This window comes from Orcinus orca, chromosome 9, assembly GCF_937001465.1.
Source record: "Orcinus orca chromosome 9, mOrcOrc1.1, whole genome shotgun sequence".
Lineage (NCBI taxonomy): Eukaryota > Metazoa > Chordata > Mammalia > Artiodactyla > Delphinidae > Orcinus > Orcinus orca.
In genome coordinates this window covers 11,246,714-11,263,247 of record NC_064567.1, presented here as the reverse complement: position 1 = coordinate 11,263,247, position 16,534 = coordinate 11,246,714, and the positions used below count along the sequence as shown (strand labels likewise).

The window sequence follows — 16,534 nt, the reverse complement described above, 5'->3', positions numbered from 1 at the left end:
AGACACTCTATGACATAAATCACAGCAAGATCCTTTTTGACCCACGTCCTAGAGAAATGGAAATAAAAACAAAAACAGATGGGACCTAATGAAACTTAAAAGCTTTTGCACAGCAAAGGAAAGTATAAGCAAGATGAAAAGACAACCCTCCGAATGGGAGAAAATATTTGCAAATGAAGCAACTGACAAAGGATTTATCTCCAAAATATACAAGCAGCTCATGCAGCTCAGTATCAAAAAAACAAACAACCCAACCCCAAATGGGCAGACAACATAAACAGATATTTCTTCAAAGAAGATACACAGATTGCCAACAAACACATGAAAGGATGCTCAACATCACTAATCATGAGAGAAATGCAAATCAAAACAACAATGAGGTATCACCTCACACCAGTCAGAATGGCCATCATCAAAAAATCTACAAACAATAAATGCTGGAGAGGGTGTGGAGAAAAGGGAACCCTCTTGCACTGTTGGTAGGAATGTAAATTGATACAGCCACTATGGAGAACAGTACGGAGGTTCCTTAAAAAACTATAACTAGAACTACCATATGACCCAGCAGTCCCACTACTGGGCATATACCCTGAGAAAAGCATAATTCAAAAAGAGTCATGTACCACAATATTCATTGCAGCACTATTTACAATAGCCAGGACATGGAAGCAACCTAAGTGTCTATCGACAGATGAATGGATAAAGAAGATGTGGCACATATATACAATGGAATATTACTCAACCATAAAAAGAAACGAAATTGAGTTATTTGTAGTCAGGTGGATGGACCTAGAGTCTGTTACACAGAGTGAAGTAAGTCAGAAAAAGAAAAACAAATACCATATGCTAACACATATATATGGAATCTTAAAAAAAAAAAGTGGTTCTGAAGAACCTAGGGGTAGGACAGGAATAAAGTCGCAGATGTAGAGAATGCACTTGAGGACACGGGGAGTGGGAAGGGAAAGCTGAAACGAAGTGAGAGAGTGGCATGGACATACATACACTACCAAATGTAAAATAGCTAGCTAGTGGGAAGCAGCTGCATTTCATGGGAGATCAGCTCAATGTTTTGTGACCACCTAGAGGGGTGGGATAGGGAGGGTGGGAGGGAGACGCAAGAGGGAGGGGATATGGGGATATATGTATACGTATAGCTGATTCACTTTGTCATATAGCAGCAACTAACACAACAGTGTAAAGCAATTATACTCCAATAAAGATGTTAAAATATTGTCACTTAAATCTGATGAGCATATTTACTACTTCTTATTGAGAAATGGTCAAAATGTAATGAATTGAGGAAAGATTTTGTATTTCAAGGATTTTTAAAACCCATTTGTAGATACTTTGTCAAGCGACAGGAGATTGGTTAAATAAGTTATGGTTAACTGTAGATAGCATATCATATGGCAATTAAAATAATTACTGGAAAATGCTTCATAGAAAAAATTTTAAGTCAGATTCTAATATACTATGCTCTAAATAAGCCACATTTTGCACAACAAACTGCCAAGAACAAACAAACAAACAAAAAACAAAATCCACAAGACCAGAGAAACATTATCCAGAGTATGTTTATCAAAATGTCCTCAGTGATCATCTTGGCTAGTGGGATTTAGATGATTTTAATTACCTTTATAAAACTTTGTCTCATAATAAAAATCAAATGTTAATAAAAAGGTTTAGTCACTCAAGTAGCAAAACATTACTGAAGAAAATTCCTCCCGTACAGTTTCTCCTTAATTTCTCTTTAGCATGAAAATGGAGACACACGTTTTAATTTTGTCATTCCGTTTTCAACTAACATGGCCAAATGTCAAGAGGGTTCTGGCATCAGTTTAGCTTGTATCTTTTTTCCACTTGCAGAGGCTTAAAGACTTATTTTGTGGGGCAATGACGTTGAGCCACAACACTTAGCTTATAGACGTAGCTTCCACACTAAGTGTTCTGCCGGAATCTTCTGACGGGCACCTTGTGAAGTCCAGCTACTGATAAAACACCTTCACTATGGAGAGATGTGATAATGAGACTGGGAACCTGAAGGTTTACACTCATGTGCTTATAAAAATGTCTAACCGCCGCTGTCCAGCTGAGCAGGTCATTGGTGGACTCTGGCTCTGACTGGTCAGGATGATCCTGCTTCCTCCCTTGGCAGAGTAGCTGGAAGAGCCTGTGAAATTTACATCCCCTCTCCAAGCCACCACTTGCTTATCACCACTTGTGTCTGGGAGTATTCAATAAAGACGACGTCCCTGAGTTGGCTAACATAGTACCTGATATATAGTAAGTCTTCAACACATGTTAGTGGGTATATAAAACACACAAATACACACAGAATATTTATCTGATAATGAAAGACTTCATATCTGATAGACAGGGACCTTAATACCTAAAAGTACTAAGGGTATACAGGGTTATGGGTTGAGTTGTGTCTCCTCCAAATTCATTTGTTGAAGTCCTAACCCCCAGGACCTCAGAATGTGACCTTACTTGGAAATAGGATCATTGCAGATATAATTAGCTAAGTTAGGATACGGTGGGCCTAATCCACCATGACTGGTGTCCTTATAACAAGAGGAAATTTGGCCACAGACACACACACATAGGGAGAACGCCATGTAAAAATGAAGGCAGAGATCAGGGTGATGCTTCTGCAAGCCAGGGAAGGCTAAAGAGTGCCAGGAAACCACCAGAAGCAGGAGAGCGGCCTGGAGCTTATTCGCCCCACAACCTCAGAAGGAACCAACCCTGCCAACCCCTTGATCCCAGATTTTTAGCCTTCAGTGGTGCGGTGACAAAATTCTGCTGTTTAAGCCAGCCAATCTGTGGTACTTGGTTATGGCAGCCCTAGGACGTTAACACAGTCACAATTCTGAAAACTGATCCACACAGGACACTCTGGGGGTAGGTGATCCGTAAAATTGGTCTGGATGTATCCTGACATTCTTGGACTAACTTTTTTTGTTTTTAATTAACTTTTGGCTGCACTGGGTCTTCGTTGCTGCGCGCGGGCTTTTCTCTAGTTGCAGCGAGTGGGGGCTACTCTTTGTTGTGGTGCGCGGGCTTCTCATTGCGGTGGCTTCTCTTGTTGCGGAGCACGGGCTCTAGGCACGCGGGCTTCAGTAGTTGTGGCTCGCGGGCTCTAGAGCGCAGGCTCAGTAGTTGTGGTGCACGGCTTAGTTGCTCCGTGGCATGTGGGATCTTCCCGGACCAGGGCTTGAACCTGTGTCCCCTGCATTGGCGGGTGGATTCTCAACCACTGCGCCACCAGGGAAGCCCCTTGGACTTACTTTAAAAACACTGATAACTGAATCAGAAAGTTACCCAGGGGTAGGACCATATCTTGTGTGTCTCTAGTTCCAACAGCACCTAGTGTGGTGTCCGGTGGGAAGCACTACCTAGCGGTAGTAAGACATGCCACAGAAATGAGGGGGCAATCATGTAAAATTAACATGCAGTGGGCTGAGAGCAGCCTCTGAGCTGCAATGCCTCTCACCTTTCTTCTGAAAAAGGACTCACCCTCTCACTTATACAGGAGTACATGTGTGTGTATGTATTTTTATGTGTTTATATATACACATAGGCATGCATATATACACAGAGACATGTGTGCACACCCATGTATGTATACATATACTATATATGAAATGATGATATGGGCCTGAGGAAAACTATGGAAGATGACATCCTGGGTTGTCAACATGGTTCCTGGGGAAGGGGTGGGAAGATGGTGTGCAGAGTACCATGAAGGAGGAGCAAATAAAAGCCTGGCATTTAATCATACTACAGCTTACTATTTATCAGTTACAAACAACAGGGAGACCTCTGAGAACTAACGTGGTCAGATGTTCCAAAACAGTTTTTTGAGTAAAAATTTTAAAAATAAAAACTAACAATTTGGTGATAGAATTTATATAAGACAAAAATAAAACAAAATAAATATATGTCAATATATATGTCAAAAAAGTCAGGACAAAAATCACAAGAGTGTAAGAAGTATTCTGAATTGTGTGATGGAGACAAGGGGTTGGTATTGAAAGAGCTGCTCAAAGGGGACTTGTCTCATCAGTATTTTTTTTCCAAATACGGAGAATGTATGAATATATTTCTCAGGTAGTTAAGAATTAAATTTTAAATGTTAAGGTAACTGATGGAAAAATAGAACTGAGAAGCATAATCTACAAATATGCTGGGAGAATTTAAGGAGTGGAGAAAACTAGGTCAAATACTGTAACGAAGGAAAAATGTAAAAAGAAACAAAGTATAAAAACAAAACCAGGAAACAACAAGGCAAGAGTAAGAAATACACTTGAATTATCACTATCTAGGACTGGATTAAATTTGTATACGAAGAGACAGATGCTCTCAGACTGGGCTAAAAACATCTAGTTATAAGCTGCTTACAAAAGACAATTGAAACTATCAATAAATGGTACACAAAGATTGAAATGAGGAAATCAACAAAGGTATATCTGGAAGATACAACAAAAAGAAAGCAGAAGTGCCGGTATTAATGTGAGATGCAATTGATTTCAAAGAGGAAAGAATTAAACAAAAGATGAATATTTTCTATGAATAGAAGTTAAGCCTTCCAAAGATATAATTTTCATTAATTTTTATGGGCCTAAAAACAAAGTGCTGAAAGCAAAAACTGCTACGAAGAAAACTAAAATTTGATGAATTCATAATCACATTTGAAAATAGTAACAGATCTCTCAGCATCCAATGGATCAATTAAAAAAAAAAAAGAAAAAAAGGATAGAGATGATTTGAGCAGAATGACTGACAAACTTGATTAGAACCAGAACACAATGGTGCAATATCGCCTGGAATCTGAGGGTGAGAAAGTGAGAGCCTAGAATGCTGTGCTCTGTCAGTTCGTTGTGTAAATATAACAGAAACGAAGACATCCTCAAACGTGATACATTAAAAATATAATGTTTTAGAACACACACACAGGCATAGACAAGCAATTGACAGGATCCTTATCAAACTTCTAAGAGCGGCTGCCTTAGTCCAGAGGCATGAGACTGGGAACGGTGGTGTGGGATGAAAGACACTTTGCCACTCTCCTCTATACATTTTTTAATTGGAGTATAATCGCTTTACAATGTTGTGTTAGTTTCTGCTGTACAATGAGGTGAATCAGCTCTATGTATACCTATATCCCCTCCCGCTTGGACCTCCCTCACCTCCCCCATCCCACTCATCGAGGTCATCACAGAGCACCGAACTGAGCTCCCTGTGCTGTACAGCAGGTTCCCACTAGCTATCTATTTTACACATGGTATCTATGTATCTTATTTATGTCAAACCTAAGCTCCCAGTTCATCCCACCCGTCCCCTCCCGCCTCCCGACCCGTGTCCACACATCCATTCTCTACATTGCGTCTGTATTCCTGCCCTTGTATTTTTCATTATAAGCTTGAATTCATTTTGAAATATTTTTTATAAAACGGTGAAATGTTTCGGGACTTCCCTGGCGTTCCAGTGGTTAAGACTTTGCCTTCCAGCACAGGGGTTACGGGTTCAATCCCTGGTCAGCGAGCTAAGATCCCGCGTGCCTCGCGGCCAAAAAACCAAAACGGAAAACAGAAGCAATATTGTAACGAATTCAATAAAGACTTAAAAATTGGTCTACATCAAAAAAAAAAATCTTTAAAAAAATTTTAAAAAAAGGTGAAATGTTTCTCAAAAGAAAAGAAAGGAGCGAGAGAGGGAGGGAGGGAGGGAGGAGAGAAGGAAGAAAGGAAGGGAGGAAGGCTGGACAAGCAAGCATAGAAGATGGGATGTCAAGGAATTCTCAACAGATGTTTCTATTTACCAATATTTGAGTCTTGTATAATATCTATTTACAGTATTTAAGTTTGTATAATAACATAATGAAAGTAGCTATTATTTAATGAGGTTTAATATATTCTAGGCATTTACACATACAGATCATCTCGTTTAATCATTATAATAAACCTGAAAGTTATTATTCTTGCTTTATAGATGAGACAGAAAAGTTAGGCTATTTGCCCCATGTTTCTTAGCTAATAACTGGAAAGGACAGGAAACAAATCCAGGGTGGTTTGTCTCTAAAGCCAATGATGTTGTCCACACACCAGTAATCTCTCAACTACTGAGTTTTGAATGAAGACCACAGTTGGGTATGCGGCAATCAACAGGTATATTTTGTGCAAAAGAGGCTTTAAGTAGACATGAAAGTGTGAATATACTGCATTTATGGAAAAGGAAAAGCATGTGCTCCTTCAGAGCTGGAAGTGCAAGAGAGGGCACTGAGGAAAGGAAGGGAGAGGTGGCAGTGCTCAGGTACCAAATCACACCTGAGCAAACAGGTGATACAGGAGATGGCTTTCTGATGGAGATTTAAAACCTGTCATAGTAACGACAGCAATGATCAGAGAGTTCAGTGTGAGGCGAGCTGCTGTCATTGTCACCATGCATTGGCCTTGTCTCTTCTCTCCCATGTGCTGGCTACTAGACCTATTTCACGTGGGGTGTTTGCTTCTTAATTTGTTTTCTTCACTCTGAAATTCCCCCTTTTCATCTCATTCTGTCTCTTGTTTTATATAACATACATTTTTAGAAAGTTCTGTTAGAGCGTGAAGCATTCTCAAGGAGTGAATGTGTCCTCATTCATGTATTTATTTGCTAATTATATAGTCTGCAAATATTCTGTTCTGTTCATTGGGTCATATTTTTCTTCCAGCCATGATTGATTCTGTTGTCTTTCCACACTAAATTTCTGTCTAATATTTCCCTTTTAAATTTAATATAGCCTTTTTATATAGTTATTACATAGTTTTTTTTTTCCACCATGGGCATGAGCAGATCTTTTGCATGTTCTGATATCGTGTGGGTGAGGTCCTCTTGATATTCTTTCTAAGTTACCCCAGACCAGTTTGTTTGTAGACACGTACCACATCCACCACCTTCTCAAATTACATTGGGGTCTGTATAATGCTTCCTTCCACTTTCTTATTGCTTAACGTCTGTATCTCTAACTGAAGCCAAAGATCAGCTGGGGCCTATTGCTGTCTTTACTGGGGGCGTGTCCCTCCCCTCTTTAGGGACCTAGAGCAAGGCCTACTCCACCCAGCCAGGCATGGAATGCACTGGAGGTGTTCAGCCCACCATTGTCTTTGGAAGATGGCAAACTCCAGCATCCCTTTCTGCCTCCACCAAATTCTGAAGGAGCTTTGCTGCTTTTACATTTGAGGGTTTTTTCCCTTAAGTGTCTACTCACCCAGTTTGTTCATTCTTCTACAGCATGAGAAGGCATCAGTGATACTCCTTGGATTTGTTTCAGCTTTTTCCTGTGGTTGTGCATTGTGGGTAGGTACAGTCTCAGGAGATGCTGCACACCGTGCCACACATCAGTCACCTGGCACTGCCACCGACTGTGCTTTCGCAGTACGTGGGATCAGCATCAGAACCTCCACATTTAGTTGTTTGCTTACTATTTTTCATTCACTTGGTCAGATTTGGTGGAGAGGGCAATTCTGGGCTCTAGGCTCATTTCACACTACCTTTACCTGGAAACTCTCTACATTTATGGGTCTTGAATATGAAAACAGAACAGTGCTGCTTACAAGCTGAGAGTCCTCAGACAAAGACCTTTGCACTCTATGGGAATGTGGTGATGATCAAGAGAGAGAACACATCATCTTTAAGAGAGGCATAAACCTAAGCTACTAGTTTGTATTTACTTTTTATGAGCAGCTCCTAATACACTCTAGGCCTTGTAGGTTATGCCATGTGTAAGAGTAATGAGCTGCTGATCTGAGATTAATTTTTCCCCAGACTCTCCTGTGTCTTGGTATAAAAGCAGCAAATGCCTTTGGGTCTGGCTTTGCACGTTAAAGTACAGGCAGGACCTCCTCAGGTGTGTAAAACTAGGTGTGCAGGCAGCTTTTGCCCTTGGGGATAGGACCCTTGAGAGGATCTTTTGTTGGTTTCATGAGACTGCTCCTCCCCTGGGCAGACAGGGCAGTTCCCTTAAGGAGCTCCAGAGCCTCCTGCAGCAATTTAAAGTCATTAAACCTGTTCGGTCAGCCCAGGAGCCATTGACCAAGGTTTGTTGGCAAGAAAGTTCACTGAAAACCTCAAAGGAGACATGCGTGAAGGCGGCAGGAATCTGAGCTGAGGGCCTGGGCACCATACAGGCCTTTTAAGACTTTAGAGTTGATGGGGTCAGTCAACTCCAGCTCAGTTTTGGGCTGAGGCTGGAAGCCTGAGACACAGCACATTCTATAACATGAAGCTGTCTGTAGGCTCAACCCTGGTACCCAGGCCACCCTTTCCTTTCTCGTGGTTTAGGATGTGTATTCGTTCATATATTTATTCATTAATTTACACAGTCTACAAATACCTGTTTCTCTCTACCATGTTTCACACATCAGGCACTGAGAATAACGCAGCACACGTGACAGGCAAGATCAGTGCATCCGTGGAACTTTAGTCTTTGGTTGGCTAGACAGGTACCAGCAAGCACACATGTTGGGTATTTACAGATCGTGATCACTGATGTTTAGGCAAGAGATGGAGAAAAGTGAAACTGGAAGTTTAGTCTTAGTTTCAAGAGTCATTGAGGAAGACTCCCCTGAGGAGGGTGTTTGAGCTGAAACTGAATAAGGAAAATAAATTGGCTTTTCAGGAGCTGAAGGAAGATCCAGAATAGGAAGAGAAATTTGAAAACCAAGTCTTACATTCAGCTTTCCCGGAGCTACCAGTGTAATTTTTTCGATTAACTGAATTTCCAAATATCTGATATTTTGTAAGACAAACTGTAAGGAAAAAATGTTGCCTGCCATCCCAGTTCTATAAGGATCAAGCCATTGGCCAGTGCGGTCACGCACTGACTTATATAAAATTCGAACACGCATCTGATCAAGCCTCTCAACCAGGAGGTGGGAAACTTTTTCTGAGCAGCCCAATAATAACTATTTTAGGCTTGTGGGCCACATGCTTTCCACTGACACAACTCAACTCTGCCACTGTAACTCAAAAACAACCACAGGGCTTCCCTGGTGGCGCAGTGGTTGGGAGTCCGCCTGCCGATGCAGGGGACACGGGTTCGTGCCCCGGTCTGGGAGGATCCCACATGCCGCGGAGCGGCTGGGCCCGTGAGCCATGGCCGCTGAACCTGCGCATCCGGAGCCTGTGCAAACAACCACAGACAATATGGACACAAATGGACACCGCTGTGTTCCAATAAAACTTTATTTATGTAAACAGGGGGCTGGCCCACAGGCCATAGTTTGCCAATCCCTGCTGTAGAATCCAGATTTAACTTCCAATTTACAAGAAATATAGAGAACAGAGGAATACATTTAATGACACCACAGGGATTCAATCAGCAAAAGTCAGATTGTTTTGAAGGAAACACATTCTGTACTGTGGGGAAACTTCAGGACAAAGGACCTAGTTTCTTCAACAAAAAAGCAGCAAGAGATAAAAAGAATTGGAAAAGAAACTCAACATTATATGAGACGTAAAATTCATATCAAGCAATCAAAATATTTGGGTTTTAATAAAAGACCAATTCCAACAAACAGTGAAAAAATAAGACAGTTATGGAAACGAATAATGACATTAAGAGAGTATTACTTCTTTTGGGTATGATAATGGTGCCTTGTGGTTATGTTTTCAAAACGATTTACATCGTTAGGGATACATATTAAAAAACAGATGGAAGGGCTTCCCTGGTGGCGCAGTGGTTGGGAGTCCGCCTGCCGATGCAGGGGACGCGGGTTCGTGCCCCGGTCCGGGAGGATCCCACGTGCCGCGGAGCGGCTGGGCCCGTGGGCCATGGCCTCTGAGCCTGCGCGTCCGGAGCCTGTGCTCCGCAACGGGAGGGGCCACGGCAGTGAGAGGCCCGCATAACGCAAAAAAAAAAAAAACAGATGGAATGATATGTCTGTGATTTGCTTCAAAATAATCTGGGGTGAAGCGGGGGTGTGGCTACAGATAAAATTAGATTGACTGAGTTAGTTGGCTGTTACTGAGCTTGGGTAATGGCTGCATGGGGGCTCTTTGTACTGTTCTCTCTACTTTTGCATATCTCTGAACTTTTCCATCATTAAAAGTTAAAACAAACATAAAACATACTTCAGATTCAGTGGCAGAGATGAAAAATGTAGGTGTGGATGAAGAAAAACAGGTTTAGTTTGATGGACAGGAGTCCTTTGGAACAATTAAGAGCAGTTAGGTTGATGGGATTTAACCTTGTTTGTCCCTTAGAATTAAAGAGAAGTTGGAGTGAATCAGATCCACCCTGCCTCTCTGAGTAACTCCTCACCTCCCAACCCTCTCCGAGGGAAGGAAGACCAAGGGAGCCAGGACCTGGGGCTGAGGACACTGCTAAATGCATACTAAATATGTGTACGCCCTTCCTTGTAGCAGAGTCTTGATTTCTTCAGAGATGCCAGGGCGCATTTAAAAATATTCGGCCCTTCAGACCCTCTGGCAGCTAGAGTTGGCCAGGTGAGCTAATTTTGGCCACTGAAATATAATAGAAGCCTAATGGTCAGGGCTCCCAGAAAATATATTATTTTCTGCATTAGAAGGGACATATTCAGCAGGTGTATTCATTCTAGCTTATTCTTGCGGAGGTGTAATTATAGTGCCTGAAGCAGTAGTACCAATCTTGTAACCATAAAGATAAAAGTGAAACATTGTGATGGGAGGGGTGGGGGCCACGGGGGTGGGGAGAGAGCAAGAGAGAGATGGAGGGCGAGGGAGGAAGGGAGCGAGAGAGGGAGAGAATGGATTTGCATGAACGAACCTGGTCATCATGAAGCAGGGACTCAGTGCCCCAGGCCTGATTATCTTGCCCGGATTTTGTTACATGAGAAAAATAAACTCCTACGTGGTCAATCCACTATGATAAGGCTTCTGTTACATGTGGCCAAGCACAGTGAGTTACTGATAACAAGTTACCTAGAACCCCAGATATCCAAAACTAAACTCCTGACCTCCTCTAATCTGTCTTCTCATAGACTTTCACAGCTCCTTACGTGGCAACACACTCACCTTTTTTTTTGCGATACGCGGGCCTCTCACTGCTGTGGCCTCTCCCGTTGCGGAGCACAGGCTCCGAACGCGCAGGCTCAGCGGCCATGGCTCACAGGCCTAGCCGCTCTGTGGCATGTGGGATCTTCCTGGACCGGGGCACAAACCTGCGTCCCCTGCATCGGCAGGCGGACTCTCAAACACTGCGCCACCAGGGAAGCCCCAACACTCACCTTTAAGGCATTCGACCACCAAAATGCTTGACTCCTCTTTCCCCCCCCCCCACTCCACATTCAGTCCATCAGCCAAGCCCGAAGGCAGGAAGGAGGAAGGAGCAGAGGTGTGTGTCTCTCTTAGGCTGTGTCTCTGGCCATCACTGTGTCTTCTCTTAGGCTCCAGGTCCCATCAGACAGCCCCCGCATCTGGGGTCCCGGCTCCTGCTGGACAGGCCTCCACCAGGTGGCTGCAGCCCCTGGGCTGCTGGACCACCACTGCCTCTGCCAGTCCTGCTGCTGCTCATCTCCTGGCTACCTCGCTGCCTCCTGTGCAGCTTTCAGCGATGTGTCGCCTGCTTAGTCAGCTACCCATATTAAATCCCTTCTGTTTGAAACACCAGTTAATGCTGACCAGGCCTGACTGATAAGCCTTCCCTGATGACCCTAACTAAAACATTCTCCACTCCCCTCGCTGTCACTTTATCACTTATCCTGCTTTACTTTCCTTGTAGCTCTTATCAATACGTGCTAGAGTATGTATCTGTTTCCTTAGTTGCCTAATTTTCCACTGGAATATAAGTGTCAAGACAGCAAGGGTCTTCTGCATGGGGCCTGGCACATGGTATGTGCCTCACACAAAGAAACAAATGCTTTTCCATTCCTTTAAGAGATATTGACACACACTCTCCAAGTCTCAGGCACTAGACAGATTGATGAATAAGACAAGTTTTAGACTGTCGCTTTGGCCACAGGTGGGAGTGGCAGTGAGAACCCAGCCGCTCTTGGGCTTCAGTGCATTTTAATTGTCCTATTTTCTGTTTGTAGTGGTTCTGAAAAGCAGTGGAAAATCATGTGTATTTGGAAGCTCACCGAAGAGGGGGCTCAAATCTATTGTGAACATACGTCAGACTCCCCATAGGGAGACACCACTCACCTGACCTGGAGAGGGATCTTGGGCACCTTCGTAGAGACCTTGAACCGGCTTCTGTCCCCACAGGTATCAGTGAAGTACACACCAGCCACACTGGTCACCTGGTTCCCTGGGAACTTGGACAGCACCTTGTCACGACCATGCTGACTGGCCCAATACCAGGCTTGGCCCCCCATGAGCAGGCCCCCTCCACGTTTCACAAACTGGATCAGCTCTGCAGTCATGGTGTCATTGTAGGCATTGATGCAATAAACCCCCAGGGGTTCTCTCGGTTCTGGCTGAATCTGTGCCTCAACCCCAGAGCCCTGCAGGATGTTTGCTAGTGATGCCAGGGATGGGTGCACTCCAACGGGAGCCCCAGGAGAGGGACAGAGCCAGCCCACTGCATTGAGAAGAAATGGGGCCAAGCCGGCGTCCAGCAGGTAGCCCTCATGGGACACAACCACAAGGCGGCCTCGGCCATAGGAGGACGCAGCAATGAGGACCTGGCCCTGATCATTCACCATCACCGGGAAGGCAGCCTCTCCAGTTAGAAGGAGTTCACTGGGGATGGGGCCTTTAGGGACATCCCAGCTTGTCACTCCATCCATGAGGGCCTCAAAGGCAGCAGCAGGAGTTGTCGCCATGGTTCAGTCAGCTGCAGGAGAAGAAAGCAAAGACTGAGCTTGGTCAGAACAAATGAAGGAATGAGTGAAAACAAAAACAACTAAATGCATTCAGATGAAAACTACTTGTCAGGTCCCCCACTGTGTGCCACGGCCTGGGGGTGCAGCAAGGAACACAACAGACAAGGTCCCTGCTTTCACGAATCTAATATTTGAGAAGGGGAAGGACAATAATTAGGTAGATAAACAGATAAAATGCAGCAATGAATAAGTGTTAGATGAAAATAAAACATAGTGATGTGATATCGAGCAACCGGAAAATTACTTTAGATTGGGTGACAGGAAAGGCCTACAGGAAAAAGTGACCTTGAAGCTGAAACCTGACCTTTAAGTTGAGGCCTGAAATGCTGCAGGAGAGCATTTTAGCAGTGAGAAGCCCCAGGGTGGCTGGAGGAACACACAGGGAGGAGCAGGACCTGAATGGAGTGAGGGCGGGGCTGGATCCCACGGAGCAGGTAGATCGAGGTGAGACCTGAGCTGACTTAGCGTTTTCCTCTCTGGAAGAAAAGGTCAGTTGACCTTTCAGAAACTAAATTTCTTCTGGTAGCTTTGACCAAATGAATTGGAAACGCCTCCCAATTTATCATATCTGCCCTAAGTAGGGAGCTCCCCGCCTCTACTTGGGGAGCATCCTGAGGTTTACCAGGTCTTTTAAATTTTGGTGTGCCTAGAACTGAGTTAATTATTCCCTTCAGAGCAGTTCCTCTTCGATAAATTACTTACACTTTAGTCTCTCCATTTACATAAGGAGAATAGTACAGCCTTTGGAGGATTGTTTTTGAAGATGAAGAGAATGCGAATAAAAACGCCTTGTCCAGTGTCAGGTGTACAATGAGCACTGAGAAAACACTAGTGTCTGTCCCTCTGCTGTCTTTTCTAGCTTCCTAAGTGACAAGAGCCATGTAGTAGGTGCTCTGGGGGCCCCGGACCGCCTGTGACTCCAGCAACTGCCCTGGAGGACTTTCCTGGGCACTGGGAAACCTTTCTCACCTGGCAGGTGCCCTGAAGTGGCGGCGAGCTGATACACGGTAAGCTTCACCCGGGGGAGGGCGTCACGGATAAATGCCACAGGGCTGTCCTAGGTGCATTCTGGAGCCCCTCACGAGGTCACCCAAGGAACTGAGTTCCAGCTGCCCACAGCGGTAAACAGCTCAGCGACAGCCCTTCCTTGCTGGCTTCGCCTCCTTCCTGGTCTCTTCCTCCCCATGTCTTCACTGTGCAGTACTGGGCTCCCTTCCCAGATACACTACCTGCACTCAGGTCCTTCTATCAGGTTTTGCTTTGGGGAACAATCTAAACTGACAGACACCAAACCCTTCCCTTCCACTACATCTGCCTCTGTCCTTCCTCCCTCCTGCTTCCGTACACCGTCAGCCACCTCATTTTGTTCATCTTCTTTCACGTATCTCTCAAATATCAGTCCCTTAAGTTTACATTCATATCTAGATGAAGCCAATCTGGTTTCTGTCCCCAGGATACATTCCCACCAACAATCTCCCTCAAGCCATCCTACTCACACGTCTTCCTAATCAGATCCCTCAGGTTTATCCACTCCCCCAGGTAAAAACTGAGTGGCTCACCCTGGATTTTAAGCCTCCAGGGTACGGGCTCTCCACAGTTTCTTAGACTTCTTCCCTTCACTTTCTCCACCAAATCTCTGGTACGCTTGGCTCCCTGAGCATGCCCTGTATTCCTTGTAAAGTTCCAGCTCCTTTTTTTTTTTTTTTTTGGTTTTAAACTGCCGTTCCCATCTACCACCTCTTAATGTTGCCCCCAGTAAAGTGAATTCACAAAAAAGCACCAGTTCCCAGCTGGAGTATGGAGCCCGTGGGTGAGTGAGCTCAGCTTGCGGGTTGGGGGTAGGAAAAGGCAGCGAGAGATCAGGAAGCCTGAGGTCGAGCCAACCACCTCTGACAGGACAAGGGAGGTCTTTCACGAATCCGGGCCTCCCTAGTTTTACAGGAAAAGCACCAAAAAACCCAGGAGATGAGTAATATGTTCTCAGAACTCTGACCACAGCTCTCCATAACTACATGCCCGCGCGCGCGCACCCAGAATCACACCCACACACGATCACACATCTTTTGTCAAATTCTTGACTCACAAATTCAAAGAGGCGAGAGAAAAGTGTCGAGACAAACAGCAAATAGGGAAAGAAGGGCGAAACGAAACAACGTGAACCTAAGAAGACAGACACCCCGATTGCCGGGAACCTTCTCAGATCTGTAACTGACACCTTGGGGCGTACCCATGTCCCCAGGTGCTCGGCCCCCGGCCCACCCTACGGACCCGCTCGGATCGGCAAACTCACGCTGGGGCGGCCGGGGTGCGCGGTGCAGGCCAGAGCGTGGAGGCTGGAGCCGAGGTTCGGCAGGCGGTCCCGGCGCGGCAGGAGCTGCGGGGCGGTGCGGGGCGAGGGGGCGGTGCCCGGGAGGCTCCTCCCCGCCGCGCCAGGGGCGGGGCCGGACTCCTGCGAGGTTCGCAGCCCGTCCCGCCCCCCCGGGAGGTGGGGCCTCTCGGCTCTCGGTTGTCCGGGCCGAAACCGGCTACCCCGGGCTCTCCGAGGGTCGCGTCGGAGCGAGAGGGAGCTCCGCAAAGTTGCTGTCACAGTTGGTGAGGAAAGCACACGCCAAGTCTCCAGTAAGGCAGACTCGGGGCGAAGAATCCCCCAACAGCAACGTAACCCACGGCCGAGGCTCTGCTTGGGACCCGCGTGGAACTGGGTCCCCTCCCCTCCGGTCCGGGGGTGCGGCGCCGGAGAATCCAGGCTGTCGTGTCACCGCCTCAGGGCGGCTCCTGAGTTGAGGGGCTGCCCCCTGGTGGCCAGCGACCGGCCTTGCACCCCGTGCCGGGCGGGATTCTCGGCGGTCCACGGAGCTCCCCCAAGAGAACTGAGTCTAGGAGTGTAGGCAGAAATGCCGCCCCGTGATGTGCTTGCTGGGAAGGAAACGTGCTCGTTACAACACCAGACACGTCCATTCCAGCTAAAGCTATAGAGTGGCTGCTGCTTGGATTTCTACCTAAAACTGGTGGGAAGGTCAAAATCAAGGTTAAAGAGTTCTAAATTTGCCGCGAATCTGATTTTGCACAGCTTTGTGCAGCAGATGCGCTGTTTTAACTTTTATGGAGTTTTTGTTTTGTTTTAGGGGGAGAGAGTAACAAGTAGGGGTGGGGACACCCGTGCGTACTTGAGAGCGATTATGGAGACGGGGGCTTTAGATCCCTATTTTATAATCCCCCCACCCCCGTTTGGGGCTAACACTGGTTATACATGTAAATCATCGCACTGTTCGTGAAGTTACCGGATGTATCTATTTTTCTTACAGGTTCATGATTGTCTTTTTATAAGTATGAATTAAAAGTAGCAGTTAATCTTACATCCTCGTTGATTTTAACATGTTGTGGACACTTCACTCATATTCTCTTCTGTCTCAGGGCTTATCAAGGCCAGTGCCTTCACCAGATCTCGAGCCCATTCTCTTTGTAAAATAGGTAGCACCTCCTCCAGGATCTTGCTGTCGAGTTCCCTTTTATGTATTTTCATTTTTAAAATCTCTTTTTGACTTCTTCCTGGGTAAAAATATACTTTGGTAAACTCCGTTTCTTGCCTATCTGTATAGAACATGTCATTTATTTCCTGCAGCTCACCCTCACCTTTGCCAAGAATGAAGTTCAAACCTTGCAATCCAGCTTCTGCTTCT

At 45.4% G+C, this 16,534-nt stretch overlaps 1 protein-coding gene and 1 long non-coding RNA gene across 10 annotated transcripts in view; one reads left to right on the top strand and one right to left on the bottom strand.

Moving 5' to 3' along the window:
* The window catches only part of LOC117202274 (uncharacterized), a 183,210-nt gene that overhangs the window by 101,953 nt on the left and 64,723 nt on the right, over window positions 1–16,534 (top strand). For all 6 annotated transcript variants that reach the window (XR_007479158.1, XR_007479159.1, XR_007479160.1 and 3 more), the window contains exon 3: window positions 13,714–13,861. This is a non-coding gene — a long non-coding RNA (uncharacterized LOC117202274). The remainder of the gene's footprint in view (window positions 1–13,713; window positions 13,862–16,534) is intronic.
* The window catches only part of LOC101270044 (TRPM8 channel-associated factor 1), a 105,963-nt gene that overhangs the window by 29,887 nt on the left and 59,542 nt on the right, over window positions 1–16,534 (bottom strand). For 2 of the 4 annotated variants that reach the window (XM_049714711.1, XM_004272239.3), the window contains exons 1-2: window positions 15,145–15,264; window positions 12,172–12,805 (exon numbers count right to left, since the gene is read on the bottom strand). The exons of 1 other annotated variant lie outside the window; for it this stretch is intronic. In XM_049714711.1, the coding sequence (XP_049570668.1) occupies window positions 12,172–12,794 (623 nt within the window). In that variant the 5' untranslated portion in view covers window positions 12,795–12,805; window positions 15,145–15,264. Of the gene's footprint in view, window positions 1–12,171; window positions 12,806–13,823; window positions 14,941–15,144; window positions 15,265–16,534 lie in introns of those variants that run through there. One more of the 4 variants, XM_033432281.2, reaches the window with a different exon arrangement.